The 15,499-nt window shown below is 41.4% G+C and overlaps 1 protein-coding gene across 1 annotated transcript in view; it reads right to left on the minus strand.

Annotated features, from left to right (window-relative positions):
- Positions 1–253: 253 nt before the first annotated feature.
- LOC146609203 (chloride channel protein 1-like) overlaps positions 254–15,499 on the minus strand; it is a 53,088-nt gene continuing 37,842 nt past the window's right edge. The window contains exons 21-24 of the mRNA XM_085346797.1: positions 13,515–13,559; positions 10,846–10,950; positions 6,629–6,715; positions 254–4,347 (exon numbers count right to left, since the gene is read on the minus strand). Of these exons, the coding sequence (XP_085202923.1) occupies positions 3,856–4,347; positions 6,629–6,715; positions 10,846–10,950; positions 13,515–13,559 (729 nt within the window). The 3' untranslated portion in view covers positions 254–3,855. The remainder of the gene's footprint in view (positions 4,348–6,628; positions 6,716–10,845; positions 10,951–13,514; positions 13,560–15,499) is intronic.

Consider the following 15,499-nt stretch of genomic DNA (forward strand, 5'->3'; position numbering starts at 1 on the left):
CAACTCCATCACAAAGAGTAATTCACAGAAAGGATTTCATTTTATGCAGACATGGAAATAAAACAATGATGAAACAGACTGCAGTCACTTCACTACACTGGATCCTGTAATTACTAGCACCACAGCCTGTCTGCCAATCTATCGATGCTTTAGATAAGCTACAACTGCTAGCTGGCCACTTTATTAAGTACACCTTGCTAGAACCAAGGTGGCCCCACTTTTGCCTTCAGACCTTTCTTAGCAACAAGCCTGACCTGGATAAATAAACCAAATTCAAACACAGTAAAGCATTCAAATAAAACTTTATTTAGCTAAGTTGTTCACAGTTTATAAAGTTGAAGATAATGACTAAAACAGAAATAAATACTACATTAACCACAACCACAAATAAACACTGAGACCTGCACCGATGTCCCTCCACACCCAAGAAACAGACATAAAGAAATGTTTTGTCAAATCTGAAGGTTTAAAGACTTTTAAGGCAACACCTGAGAAACTGATACCAGGAGTTAATAAGAAGACCGTATAAGAGAGAGAGATGAAGGAGAAATGGAGAAACGGTGCATGGATGCAATGGCTGAGGTTCCCACCCTTTGTTCATGACGGGGAGAAAATCTGGTCATTTAGAGACCATTTATTTTACATGTTTGGTTATGAAGTCCCATTATGTGTTGTGTTTGACATTAGCAAACAATCTCAACAAACAGATAAAGATATCTGCAGATGAATCTGTAGGTAACAGACGCATGTAGTCGAGTGCTTCTAGCAATCATGTTCGAGTTAGATTTGTTTCTTTTTTAGCTTTTTAGTCATTTGTTTAAAAATAAACTATACTAAAGTAATGTATTCATAAAATCTTAGCTTGGATATCCCCTGCTATATACCTGAGGGTCCACATTTCCACTTAGGCTTAGTCAACAGACAATAGTGCTGTCAAAAAAATAACCAAAGATCATGTTCAAAAACTCCACACGAAGCCAAACCATTTGACTATCACGTCACACCTCTTACCCCATCAAACATCCCCACCCTCTCCTCTCTTGACCTGAAGCATCGAGATGTTTTACCAACTGTAAAAATAAGACAGATATAACCACCAGACGAGTGTTGTGATCTAACTCTTTTCCTCTTCACTCTAAGTCATCCCCTTTTCTTCTCTTGCAGCAGCAGCAGAGTGTCTGCAGTCTGTGTGAGAGGTGAGCATGACTGTGACACACAGTATGTGGTACTGTGGGAGGACAGTGCTGTGTTATCCCTCCAGCAGACCTGGTGGAAGCCCACCGATACATACTGCCTGATTCTTCTTTATTTTTTAATACCCTGATGCTGACAGACCACGGACACTGAGATTGTGATTTTCACCCAACTCCAAACTTCACAGCTCAAAGCCTCTTTTTGCAAAGCGTTTGGTTTTTGTTCCTGCTGTTGTGTTGAAACCACAAAACAGTTGAAGAATTGCATTTCTGACGTGGAGGTACCAGATGCTGCTTGTATTAAGCAGGCCTGTTTTCAGTTGTATGTGATTAACTGAAGCTTATATATGAACCAGACACCTGAACCATCTACAGAGGCAGCTGCCTAGAAGGCAAAAGCTCAGGAAGACATTAAGGTTAAATAGTCATTAAATTTCTTGACTTTTATTCTTTGAAAATGTTACATGAGCAGCTTTGCTTCTTATAATAACCATCACAACAGCTTTAAAAAAGAAGCTATTTTTAGCATCTTTAACAGCATTAACTGGGAAACGTTTCTCTGGCAACACATCTGTACATGTCTCCTTCCCTGTCAGAGAACCTTGGCTATCATCATATTAGAATGAGCTTCTGAGCTTCAGTAGATTTTTCTGATAATCCCATTTAGAATTATTAAAGTGATTAGGGTTAAATCTGCAAGGCTTCCTTTTTGAGGAGAAAAGGAGAATCTTGAGGATCTGCACGGCGAGGTTTTGCTGTCGTCAGCCGCCTCCAGCCGCACCATCTATCAACTTAACTGTGATGAGATGAGCTCCGAGGCTGCATCCACAAGGTCGCCGCACAATTTGGAGGTCGTTGTGGGGCTTTGGCCAATCTTCCACAGTGGACTGAGCAGCTCCATTAGTTTTCTGCTACCCACACGGTTCGTTGCCAGTTAAAATAAATCAATACCCTCTGCTCTCATCTGATAAAATCCTACCTTTTTTAAGACTTAAGCGATTGGCTAACACAGGACAACTGTGCGGCAGTTCACCGGGTTCACCTCTTGTTTGGGAAGCAAAGCTTTTGATTGATTATTCGGATTCAGCTGAGCAGAGAGCGTTACAGTCAAAATAACCCCACAGAACATACAGTAAAGTGTGTGGTGTTGGAAACAGCTGTGACAGAGGCACAGTTAATCAATCGCAGTCTGGATTCAGACAGTAGAAATGGTAGCAGTGTTTTATCAATCTACTCCTCAGTAATGTCCATCCATCCATTTTATTAACCGCTTCTCCAGTTTAGGTTAGTGGAAGGGCTGGAGCCTATGGACAGTTACCAGTTCATCACAGGGCCATTCAACATGTCTAGCAGCTGAACAGGTGGGTTATTTGACCTTAACCAGTGATATTACTGGATCTCCGAAATAAGTTTAAGAGTGCTAAAACCGTCATTATCAAATATTCAAAAAGAGCATATCACAGTTAGATACCTGACTTTGTGGACTTGGCAGCATCTACAATTTAACCCATGAAAATCAAAGTGTGAAACAACAAGAGAAAGAAAATGAGCAGAAATTAAAACAAAACGAGCAAACGTTACAGACGTACAGAGCTTCAGAGCTTACGCGTGGCAATCAGAGCGCTCAACGAATCCGCCCACAAAAAGAAAACATATGCGACTTTAATTTGGTTGATTTCAGCTTCGATGTCGCCTCACTTTACATCTCTGGACACACATCCACTGTTTGCTTGTTTTTAGATCGCCGTGTGGAGCTCCTGTTTTATTACAGCAAAAATTATAATCACGGTCATTTTGGTCAATGTTATATTCTCGATTATTAACCAGAGTTATTCTTTAAAATAATAAGCATCTTACATTTAACTTTTTTCACTTGGAGAGGTCTCTGTGCATGTGTGAGTGAGTGTGTATTCATATCTTTGTGGGGACCAAAAATTGCAAGTTTACAATACTTGTGGGAACCAAAATCCAGGTCCCCACAAGAACAACTAGGGGGTGTTTGTGACCATAAAGCTCGTCTCACAAGGGAAGCAAACTATCCCCACAGGCCTGCTGTAACTGGATGTTACTGCAGGGTGCTGGTGCAGACAAAGAGAAGCCTCAGCCATGCTTTACTGGTAAAGGGAGCATTTGATTTAAACTGAAGAAAAAATAGACCTCTGTATAAAAATGAACAGGTCGTTATCACCAGTGATGATCCTTATGTTAAAGTTGGGTCATTGTGACAGAGAAGGGGATGAGCGCTCTTCACATGCATTTTGAAATTACAAACGTGTATGTGCAGTCGTACCACAGCTTCCAGGGGGCTTTCCAGACGGAGCACAGGCACACTGGAGGTTCAGAAGTGCACAGTGACCTGATCTTGTAGGAAAGATCAGCCATATTTAAGTCAGTGTTTGTTTTTTTCTTTTGTGGGCGGAGACCACGAACTTTCTAATCGCACCTGATACAAAGGAACTAGATGAATATTGCAGTTTAAGGTGTTTTTTGCACCAAACAGGTGATGGTCTGTGAAACCAGTGTGTGGAAGCTGTACCAGTAACATAAAAAGAGGTAAATGGAAGTACAAAGACCGGAGAAATGTATTAAGAACAGAAGAAATAAACTCAAACTATTATAAAAGTTTTCCATTATAAAAAAAAAAGCATCACTCTTGTGTAAGCTAAACCATAGGCTCATCATCGCTGTCTTCCTCTTCCTCAAAGAGTCTCTGTAGGGTGGAGAGGCGGATGGAGGAGAGAGGAGGAGAGGGAGGAGGAGTGGAGGAAGAGGGGACTGGGGGAGGAGTAGAAGAAGGAGGGAGGGTGAGGTTGCTGTTGCAGCTGCAGCTCCTGCTGGCCGAGCTGCAGGCCACCGTGCTGCTGCCGCTCCCCGAAGCGCTACTGGTGCTTTCCTCCACCTCCCTCGGCACACCCTCGATCAACACCTCTGTTTCATTCTCATGGCTGTGATGGTGGTGGTGTTGAGAGGGGGAGGGGGGAGAGAGGGGAGGAGCCTGAGCAACAATTTCAGGTGAGGGAGGAGAGGAAGGGGCGTTGGGAGATGGAGGTGGAGGTTTAGAGACCGAGTTGTGGTTGCTGATATCACGAAAACTGGCCAGAGGAGGGCGGAGCCGGACACCAGAGCGTGTGGAGCCCTCGATGGCCTTTTGGAGCTGGAGGAGGAAGAAGAAGAAGAGAAAAAGGAAGAGAAAGAAGAAGAAGAGAAAGAGAAAGAAGAAGAAGAGAAAAAGGAAGAGAAAGAGGAAGAAGAAGAAGAGTAAGAAGGAGAGGCAGGGTTTGAAGAGTGAGGGGAAGAATTAAAAACAAGAAGAAATGAGCGGAATTCATACATGAATGGTGAAAATGTAAAGACGAAATGAAGGAAAGCAAGCAGGGATTAGACAGAGTCAGTGGTGAGCAATTACACAGATGGAGGAAAGAAAAGTTAAAGAAAATGAGGCGACACAGGAGCATGAGTCAGAGACCATTATGGATAAAGACAGGAGCCCAAAACTTACAGAGAGCTTATTGATTATGCTCACAAAGTACTCATACATAATTCAAAAAGCTTTACGAGACTCCAAGGAAATTAGGAGCAAAAACAAATTGGATTTTTTCCTCCAAATTAAAGACAAACAATAGAAGACTTCCAAAGGTTGAGTGTATTAAAAAAGGAGCTTTTTTTGGACTTGGATCAGGAAAGTTAATTTCATTTAATGCTTAGGTTTCAGTTCTGGAGACCTTCAGATAGTTTCAGAGTTTTTCCATTAGCTGGTTGTGGTCTGGCTGCTTTAGCCATGCTGTGGCTGTGCTGCTGAGATCCAGACCAGCAGTGCCCAACCTTTTTGTTTGCCTTCAGCAACGCCTCATACAAGTACAAATGTGTTCATTTGCACTCATTTTAAGGGGAATACCATTTAATCCCTGATTATATAAAAGGAGGAGGATGTTAATTTTAATCCAGTTCAACGCTTACTCTTTATGCCCGTTTGGTCTGAGCTATTTATTCATTAGATGAAGCTCTGTCTCATGCATCTTTATAAACAATAAACCAACCTTTCTAGCATTTAATAAAAGGCACGATTAAGCTAATTTTTAAAGGTCTCTATTGCTACTTAACATGACTCCAACAGAGCGCACAAACACTCTTACTCTGTGATTAACTACAACACTTACTGCTTATAGGGTGACCAGATGTTCCTGCTTATCTGGGACTGCACAGCATATTTACCTTGCGTCCCACATTTTAATTTGGCTCTGTAGGATGCAGACCTTTTCTAAAGTCTGGCTTTTTACGTTTTTACGTTTTTATAGCTTGATTATCGTCGAGAGCAGGTTAACTTGTCTTTTACTCCCAATGCAATAGTCTGCAGAGAGCTACCAAAATCAAAATGAAGCAACAACATAAAAAATATTTGGTGAAAAGGAGCGGTGTGCTTACTGGAGGCTGATTACTTGTAGCTTTTACATGAACATCTGCAGTTTACAGTTTAGCTTCAATCCTGTGTTTATGTATTGTTATTAAAATGATTGATTATTGGTTGCTGTGGGTAGTTTGGGCTTTAGCTGTTGGGCAGCTGGCCTCATGTCTGACTCTGGATTACTTTGGTGTACAGATGAGTTCATGGTCGACTCAGTGACTGCAGTGTCCTGTGTCTGCAAAACAAGCCCGACTCATCACTCCTGCACCGCAGCGCTACAGCCTGACCTGAGTCCTTTATGATGAAGCTTTGCTCTCTCCAAACACGACTCTGTGCATTATGGCCAAATGTCTCCACTTTGGTTTTGTCTGTCCAAAGGACATTATTCCACAGGTCACTGTTGTTGTTGAAATGCGACTTTGAAACCTACGCTGTGCTGCCATGTTCTTTGTAGAGAGAAGAGGCTTTTTTTTCCTGGAAACTCTTTGTTGTGCTGTCATGAACTTTAACATTTAACATGCTAACGGAGGCCTGTAGCGTTTCAGATGTAGCTCTTGGGGTTCTTTGCAACTTCTCTGAGCATTGCCATTAATAAAGAGCATTTAATTAGCAGCACCTGACTGCTACTTACACTCTTAAATCCTATGAAAGCATTAAAGGTGTGCTTACTATTTGACAGAGTGCTGTGAAGGCCTTTTTTTCTCCAGACTGTAAAAGACAGATTGTCAGTCTCTTTCTTCTTCTTTTTTAAATATTGGAGTACTTAGTTTCTTCAAATATACAAAGACAAATGGAAAAAAAGTTATCTGTGCATCCTTACATTAATGTAGAGACTTTAAAACGGGGTAATATGCTCTCACCTTCTTTTCCTAGCAAGTATATAAAGCCAGCTTGATATAAAAAGTGCATTAGTTTGTCTGTCTGTTAGACAAATAACCTAAAAATACTGCTGTTCACAGCACACACAGGAATGTAAATGTCCATTTCTGGAAGAAAAACGAACTGCAGGGTGAAATAAAGTAATGTTTCTTACCTCTTTTAGTGCCACCACCCCCACCAGTTTGCCAGTACTGGTCACATAAGCATGACTTAAGCCAAGCAGTGAGAATAAGGTGTGGGTCTGTGGAGACAGGGGGAAAAGGTCACTTGTGAAATTACACAAACTTTTTGCTTTCTGCTCCAAACACAAAGTCACGCAGACAGAATGTCTCGAGGCTCCAGGTGAACCACCGGAAGAGAAAGTCCTTGAGCGTGTTTGTAAGCACAAACTATTGTGTTCACGACCCAGCCAAGGTCACACTTTGGGATGAGCTCTTTGTATGCATCGGCACACCTCCATCACAAGGCCCCCTTTTGCGCATGAATAAGCAGAATATTACAAATATTACCATGACAATGAAACCAACGGGAATGGTACAAGGTGTTTACACGCTTCACTATGCTGCAAACATCTGAAAATCATAATAAGGACGTGAGCAGGTCACAGAGATTGTACAAGGCAGGAAATGATTAGAAATACATAGATTTACAAGAGATTTTATGTAAATCCCCGACTGGGGCAGCTCGGACACGCTCGGGCTGCATTCAGCTGCACGGGGACATTTTAACTGCAACGAGACAAATGAAAACGTCACTGTTCAAAACAAAAATACAGCAAAAGCTGCAGGAAATTACTGAATGAAAAGCCATCAAAGCAAATAAGATAAACGGGAATATCCAGAGTTCATATTAAACTTATATTAAACTGCTGTAACTCATTATGGAGTGCATATTGATTAGGCAGTGTAAGAGCTTTTAGAGCTGTGGTTTCAGGCTTGGCTGGCTGATATTTTCTCATTTGACTAAATTCTTGCCAAACCTAAAACAGACCGGCAATTTCCAGATTGGCACAGCGACAAAATTAAAAATGACTGACTTAATAGCATTACACAGCATGTTTACAGCTTGGTACACAACAGGCTTTTGGTCTCTATGAATAGATTTCTCCCTCTGCAACAGCTCCATGGTGGATCGCTTTATTTTAAAAAAAATCATTTTCACTTCACTGCCTGGAGCTTCCTAAACAACAGGTATCGAAACTTCGCTTCACAGACTCACAGTTATAATGGGAATAGAAGAAGTCAGAACAGGAGACAAAGCAAAGTCACACTTGCTGTGTGTGCTGTGCGCAAACACGATAATACTGAGCATAAACTAACAGTGCTGGGTAAAAAGTCCCGAGACATCTCTCCAATCATTCAAGCAAAAACAAAAAAAGATTCCAACTCAAGGGATGAAGCAGTGTTGTGACCACACATAAGAGGCAACTTAGATCTTTAATATAAAACATTATTTCTTTAGTTGAATCTATGAAAAAACTATCTGCAGCACAAAATCAGTACATCTGAGTCATGTCCTTATGAAAGAGGGAAAAAAAATCCAACAAAGACCTGATGTGGGGTCGGAGGGATGCATCTGACCGCTCAGTTGATCCTGTTCAGTGAAGGCACATCACTGTTCTCAGAGAAAGGTTACTGTCAAGAAGCCATTCTTAAGGAAGTGAAACCGGGAGGGAAGGCTGAGGTTTGCCAGATTACAGAAGAACTGCACTGAAAATCACTGGAAACAGGTCTCATATTCTGCAGTTCCATTTATGTGTGCGTGTTTCACAAAAGTTTGTATTTTCTTGACAAAAAAATGAGGAATAGCTCAAGACTCTTGCACACTACCTCACTAACTCCATCTATCTTATTCCACTTATCTGGAGCCGGGTCGCGGGGTCAGCAGCCCAAGCAGAGAAGCCCAGACCTCCCTCTCCCCAGCCACCTCCTCCAGCTTGTCTGGGGGAACACCAAGGCCTTCCGAGGCCAGCCGAGAGATATAATCTCTCCAGCGTGTCCTGGGTCTGCCCCGGGGCCTCCTCCCGGTGGGACATGCCTGGAACACCTCAACCAGGAGGCGTCCTTTTCAGATGCCTGAACCTCCTCAACTGGCTCCTTTCGATGTGGAGGAGCAGCGGCTCTACTCTGAGGCCCTCCTGCTGAACTTCTCACCCTATCTCTAAAGGGAGAGGCCAGCCACCCTTCAGAGGAAGCCCATTTCTGCTTCTTGTATCTCGCTCTTCCGGTCACTACCCACAGCGCGTGACCATAGGTGAGAGTAGGGACGTAGATCGAACGGTACCTTACTAACTCCGTATTATATAAATAAGAATTAATTTATACATATTAATAATACCAAGATCCTGCCAATGATTGGCTGCCACCAACAAACAGAAGGTTTGAATAGCATGTGGGCGGGGCTTTTATGACTGAGATAACCACATTAGGGATACCCCCTCACTGCGACATTACACAAGAGACAAGAGTAGAACAAAAAATGATTTAGAGCAGGCTGACAAGATGAGGCAGCCTGCTCTAAATCATTTTTAGATTTAGAGCACGAAACACGTTTCAGTGTTTGCACCAGGAACCACACTTTCCAGCTCCCACATATAAATGTTGGGTTTATATAACAGCACCTCAGGAAACAAGATTCTGTTCTCGGTCAAAAATGAAAAACTGTCGTGTCCATCTCTATTTATTCAGACGACATTGTGTGAATAAAAAACCGTCCTCACTAAGTGTTTTTCATGTGCCATTACTCCCCTGTCAAGGTTATCCACATCTTCAGCTGAATGAGATGTAACAGAAGTAAACAACTTAGCAGCTGAGAGTGAGAACACCAACAAAAGACTGCCACTGCCCGTGGGGCTGAATTACATTTATATGGATATTTGCTTGCATAATGCATGTGATAAAATACATGAACTCTTCTTCAAGGCAACTGTACATTTTGGAATAAATGCAGACTGTGTGACAATGATTAATAAAATGAAAATAAAGCAACTTTGTCTCTGTTTCTAAGAAAAAAATTATTTTTCTTGTTAGTTTTCTGTAATTTCTACAGTTAAATACCACAAAACTCACAGTAAACAACAATAAATCAGCTACTTTATGACTGTAGATTATATTTACTGTTAACAGGTTACAGTTAGTACTGCAGTAATTTGCCATATGATGTCTAACAGCAAGATTTCTGGGGGACCCTGACATGCTGGGTAACAGCTTTTCCCCAGTATTTCAATGAAATGGTTGTTTTAGGAAACAAGCTTTGGAGACAGTACCTCCTATAAAGAAAAATGTGCATTCATTGAGACAAAATGCAGTAAATGGTGTATGAAATGATGTTTCTGAATGTGTAAGAAGGATCTCAGTGTTTTATAGAGGTGCCATAGGACTGGAAAACAGAGGAGGTTGACAACATGGTCATTTGATTTCATATTTCTTATAATACTGGGAACATCAAAGACACTGAAAAAGAAAACTGCTGCTGAGAGTGCAGCAGACGAGTCCTTGATAATAGAAAAACATCATAATCACAATTATGTTGGTCAATGTTGTTATTTTAATTTAATAAAGAGATGTCAGTATGTATGGAAAGTGTTTGGAAGTTGATATTACAGTGAAGTGTTTTTAAAACCACCTTGAAGTAAAAAAGGGTTTTATTGAATTACTGTTGTAATACCACGTGTTGCTTCAGCATTGCTTTCATGTGGTCATTCTTTGGCGTTTATGACCACTGATGGTGATTTCAAGCAATGTTTTTAAAAACAAGGCTTTTGTTGTTGCATTCGATGACTCTGCCCATTTTGTTGAACACCACTTCAAACTCCTTCCCTTATTCATCTCTGATCAGTCATCGCTGGACATGCAAGCTCTGTCTCTGGCTGCAAAGAGTTTGGAGTGTCCAAGCACAGAGTTTGACAATCAAGTCAGTAACACAGTTGCTGTTTTGAAATGTCATGGGTTGTGCGCTATCATGTAAACGTCCAGGTGAGAACAAAAAGTGCAAACTGCCTGAACTATTACCCACTGAGCATTCACTCAGGGTGCAATGAAAAGAGAATCGACTGAGTCTTTGCTCATGTTTGGCTCCTGCTACTTTGTTCTCTTCCTTAAAGTGAAATTCCAGGATGGATCGCAGACGCACATTGAGGTAAGAAAAGGATTTATACTGAACAATCACAGAATACCAGGAGCACGAGAAGTGATGCTCCGGTAGACATAGAGATGACTTAAACAGTAGAATGACTTTTTAGCAGTTTAAAACGCGTCTTTCTCCAAACGTTAATAACATTTCTAATGTACAACATCCACCACCTTGTCGAAAACAAGGTGGTCTCAAAAAGACTATCAAACTGCGATTCACACAGACATGTTGTCCACCAACCTTGTGTAACGATGTTCTCTCCACCAGCTGAAAAGGGGAAGGGTCCACTCGTATCTCATCGATTTCCATCGGCTTGTCCATCTCTTCCTCTTCCCACGCTTTAATCTGCAGCCACAAATAAAACCAAGGTCACAGAGGTGAATCTGCTGTGGTTAGTTCACATTCCCTCTGCTGACGGGAAAAATGCACCTATTCAAACATACGAGTTCAACTAGAGGGGAAACAGTCGGATGTGTTTTCGCTATGAGTCATGCACATGTGTTTAAATATATCTGGCAACAATAAGAACTGTTGCATAAATCATGAGCTCTATCTCTAGGTAAAAGTCTAGGTGTGTGTTTCACAGTCTGTGTGTGGATGCAGGATGGAGCAATTAATTAGCTACCACCGAGGAGAAGTCTGAGCAGTAAAAAACCTTGAAAGCCTGCGTTGCGTCCTTGCATGTCACCGGTAACCCCTCTGAGATTTAGGATGTCTGACACCTTTTAGCCTCTCTATGGATTTTACCTATGAACCTGAGCCTGCTGTGACAGCAGCAGCAGTCTTGTAGAATATACAGGCCTGTGTTATGGGGCAGTTTGGGAAAGTGCCAGGAAGAGTAAAAGCGGAGCGGCAGACAGAACAGGACTGGAGGGCACGATGCTGTTTTGATGTCTCATTTAAAATTCAGCCTGTGCTCACACTACAGTTTAAAAGTGCCCCAATTCAGTGTCTTCCCCTCAAACGTGACACAGATCTGTAACACCGCTGACCTACATTTGAGATGGATTCGAAAGCTAATAGAGATTTGCCTGCATCAGTCATATGGTAATAAGTCTAAAGCAACTTGATATATGCTGGCAGAGACAGTAAGTCAGAACTAATGAACTCAGGCCCACATTTTACATTTTAATCTCGTGTCAGTTCCCGTCAAAGTGACGCTCTTCATTTTTGATTTTCACTTCTCTCCTTGCACATTTTCAACCAGTTTTTCTTGCTCTTTGGTGACATTTCCACACATGAAGGTACATTCGGTTTTTCACTTCCACTGAATTTTGACTGTGGGAGGTTTCTGCACAGTGTTTTTAATACATGAATGAATAAAATATGAGACAAAACAATTTAAAGTCATATGTTTGCTTTATGCTTTCACGAACAAGCAATAACTACATGTTCGGCATGCAACATCTGAAAAGTTCAGCTTTCCCTTCAAAAGGTTATTTGATGCTTTTCTTGGACACACATGGTTGTAAAGTGAGTATCTCTGGATTTTAAACTGCTGCTCAGGTAAAATAAGTCATTTGCTCTATAGTTCGTATTTATGTAGAGCTTCTGCCAGCGTATTACCGTCTTGGAGACCAATGCAGCTAAAATGACCCTCAGCAACCGGGAATTGGTATTTTTAAGATTTAGACATAAGCTGCAGTCTTAGCTGATGTTCCTCATAGACTTAATTTTATTTATGAAGCTTAATATTTTTATGGCTACTTGTTCTTTTATGTGTAGTCGCACTGCTGTTATTTGGCATTTGGATGAGGTCTACTGGGGCTTATAAAGATTGATTTTATTTACTTCTGGGAGACCACTGGGGTCTGTTGTTAAAAATATGTAACGATCTTTGTAATCCAATTACAGCTGTATGATCCATGTAGCTGTCCTGATTGAATGACCCCACAGTGGTACTGTGTTAAAGACGTAAAACAGTATAATCTATACAGAATAGGATGGATTCCCATATCACCGTCATCAATAAAGCAAGATGGTGAAATAATCAGACTGTGGAGCCTCCTGTTAAATTTAAATGGACTTTTCTTTGGAGGAAGTCTCCAGTGGGTTATAGAGCTCTTAATATACATCACAAAACATAAACATTAAGGTAATTAACCTGTAAATATAAAAAGGAATCAAACATGTTCGGTTGTACTCTTTGATCTCCATAATTCCCGTTATTCTGATGAGTTTATATATACTTTATGTTTAATGAATTCAGAAATGTTTTGGTGCACAGACAGAAAGAAAGGCTGTTTTATCATCTTTAAAGCTGCTTTTAGACAGGTTGGATTCTTTATCTGTGTTACTATCTGGCTCTGTTTTGCTGTTACTGGAGTCTTGTAAGCCTACTGGGCTTTATAAAATCAAATCAATGTGCAAAACATAATATACTTGTTTGTCCCTGCAGGCTCCCTGCCAGCAAACACTGAAGCTTAATGAGCATTTAAGGTGCTCGAGTGGCAGGAGGAGGAAAGTGGAGCAGTTTGTGTGTGTTTTGGAGACTTTGAGACTTTTTTGTGGACCTGAATGCTATGGAGAGACAACAATCAAAAGTTTTCCTCTGAAATAGTTTTGCGTTTTACATTTTTTAATACCAAAAAGTGATTTTTATTTTTTTATTTTTTATTCATGGAGGAGTTAGACCCCATTGTGTTAACCTGTACCGAAGACAGAAACACAGATAAAGTAACAGTAAAACAACAACAACCTAAAAAAAAACCCTGATTTTAAGATTAATCTTATTGGCCAATTGCTACTGTACTGTAGTACAAATAAGACTTTTTAAACACTTTTTAATATTTGAGCTTTTAATGACCCCAGGACTCAGCACTTGCTCTATGAGTAAGCATTCAAATAGCATGCTTAAAATTATTCAGCAGACTATTCTGTAAAATTATGCAAATCCTTCATTACTGTACCTCTTCTGGTGTCATTGTGTCTGACAGCGGAGGAGGACAAGGCTCCTGGAGACGAAAAAACAGGGAAAAGAAGAGAAATGATTTGGAGTGATTTTATAAAAACACCCTGTCCTCTGAAACAGGTCGTGGTGATACTTCTAACTCTAGAAGCTCATCTGAATCTTACATTAGGGGAGGAAACTACCAGCAACTGAAAGAAAACCTGTTTCATACCATGAATATTAGGCAAACACACATTTCAAACTACTCATAACTCTTAAAATGAATGTATTGAACTCTATACAGTCTCACATTAGATTTCTGTCTGTCTCTTTGTTTTCAGGCTTCTGTCATCCAGTTTCCTGTGTTCGTGTTTCACTCCCACAGCACATCAGCAGCTTTGTGAGTTAAATGAATGCAGCAGGTGAAATTCAGGCCAGCACCTGCTGCGACCTGTTTTGTGAAACTGAATTTATTACTAGCTGCGATCGCAGAGCTAATATTGCTTTCACCTTGTGGAAACAATATGATTCTGTGGGTGTGTTATTGTGGCAAAATGTGATCCTGGAGACACACTCTGCAACAGGAACAATCAAAACATCCAGTTTTGGGTGCTTCAACGTGCGTTTGCATGTCTGTGGATGGATTTTGTACTGAAGGAGGACTCTAAATGCGCTCCGTTGCCTTGTGTGATTTCAGAGGGAGCAGAAAGGTACTGGCAGGACAAGTGGAGAGCAGCTCTGGCAGTGGCTGACACAATAATTTGGATGTGGTAGCAGTGTGGTGAAACCATGGGGAAAAAAAAACCTTTTGATTAGCCTCAAAGTTATTCTGGTAAACATCAGATGTCTCGGGGGGGGGGGGGGGGGGGGGGAGTGGTGCTCTACTCAAACTGCATACAGTGTTACTGGGACCTCAACTGAAGATATAGTCAAGTGGTAGAAGGAACACTTTGAGGATCCTTAATCCCACTGACACATCTTGTGTAGAGGAAACGGGGTCTGGGGGATAGGGGAACAACTCGCCTATCACTGGGGACGAGGTCACCGAGGCAGTTAAACAACTCCTTGGTGGCAGGGCCCCTGGGGTAGATAAGAGTTTCCCTGCGTTCCTGAAGGCTTTGGATGTTGTAGAGCTATCTTGGTTGACACGCCTACGCAAAATTGCATGGAGGTCACCCTGGAGTGGTTTGCAGCTCAGTGTAAAGCAATAGGAAAGACAAATCTGAGGCCATGGTCCTTAGCTGGAAGAGGGTGGAGTGCCCACTCCAGGTCAGGAACGAGTTACTACTTCGGGGTCTTGTTCACGAGTGTGGGGAGAGTGGAGCGTGAGATTGACAAGAGCATAAAAGTGGAGCTCTCGATTTAGCATTCAGTCTACCGTCCTGCCCTCACCATCGTCACGAGCTCTGGGAAGTCATTTGGTGTCCGTTTTTAATTCTCACTTCACTACAACTGTATGACAGATGAATTTTGTTTAAATGTCACTGACTTATTAGCAGCAGGACTGCTTTGACTGAAGGGCTGGAGCTGCATCAGCTGCTGGGTTTGACCTGCACTAAACAACAACTCCCCACCTTGTTTGTGGAGTTGGTGCTTTATCACCAATTTTGAAGACAAGTTTTTTTTTTAACCCTAACAGCCAGAACGAAGAGATGGACTAAGATGGAGTAAGTTGAACTATGATTTTGCCCACTTTTCGCTAAGCTAACCTCATATTTTGTCTGTCTACATCAAAGCAAAGTTGCACCAAAAACCGCCAGCTGTGGTTTGTCAGCGATATCAGAAGAATCACAGCTTTGGTTGTCTTATGGTGCATAGACACAAAACACCAAGTGATGTTTTTGTGCTATGTAATTACATATAAAATCTATGCAATTCTTTGCATTACAATAAATAAGCACGTCTCCCAATCAGAAATGCGAGGCCTGCTCACTGATACAAATTCAAGGCGGCTGGAGCTAAACTTCTCTTCTACATACAGGAGACAGCACGGAGAAAAGTGAG

The sequence above is a fragment of the Diplotaxodon limnothrissa genome, linkage group LG22, assembly GCF_057381915.1.
Source record: "Diplotaxodon limnothrissa isolate DT_005_m linkage group LG22, D_limnothrissa_male_GT1.1, whole genome shotgun sequence".
NCBI lineage: Eukaryota > Metazoa > Chordata > Actinopteri > Cichliformes > Cichlidae > Diplotaxodon > Diplotaxodon limnothrissa.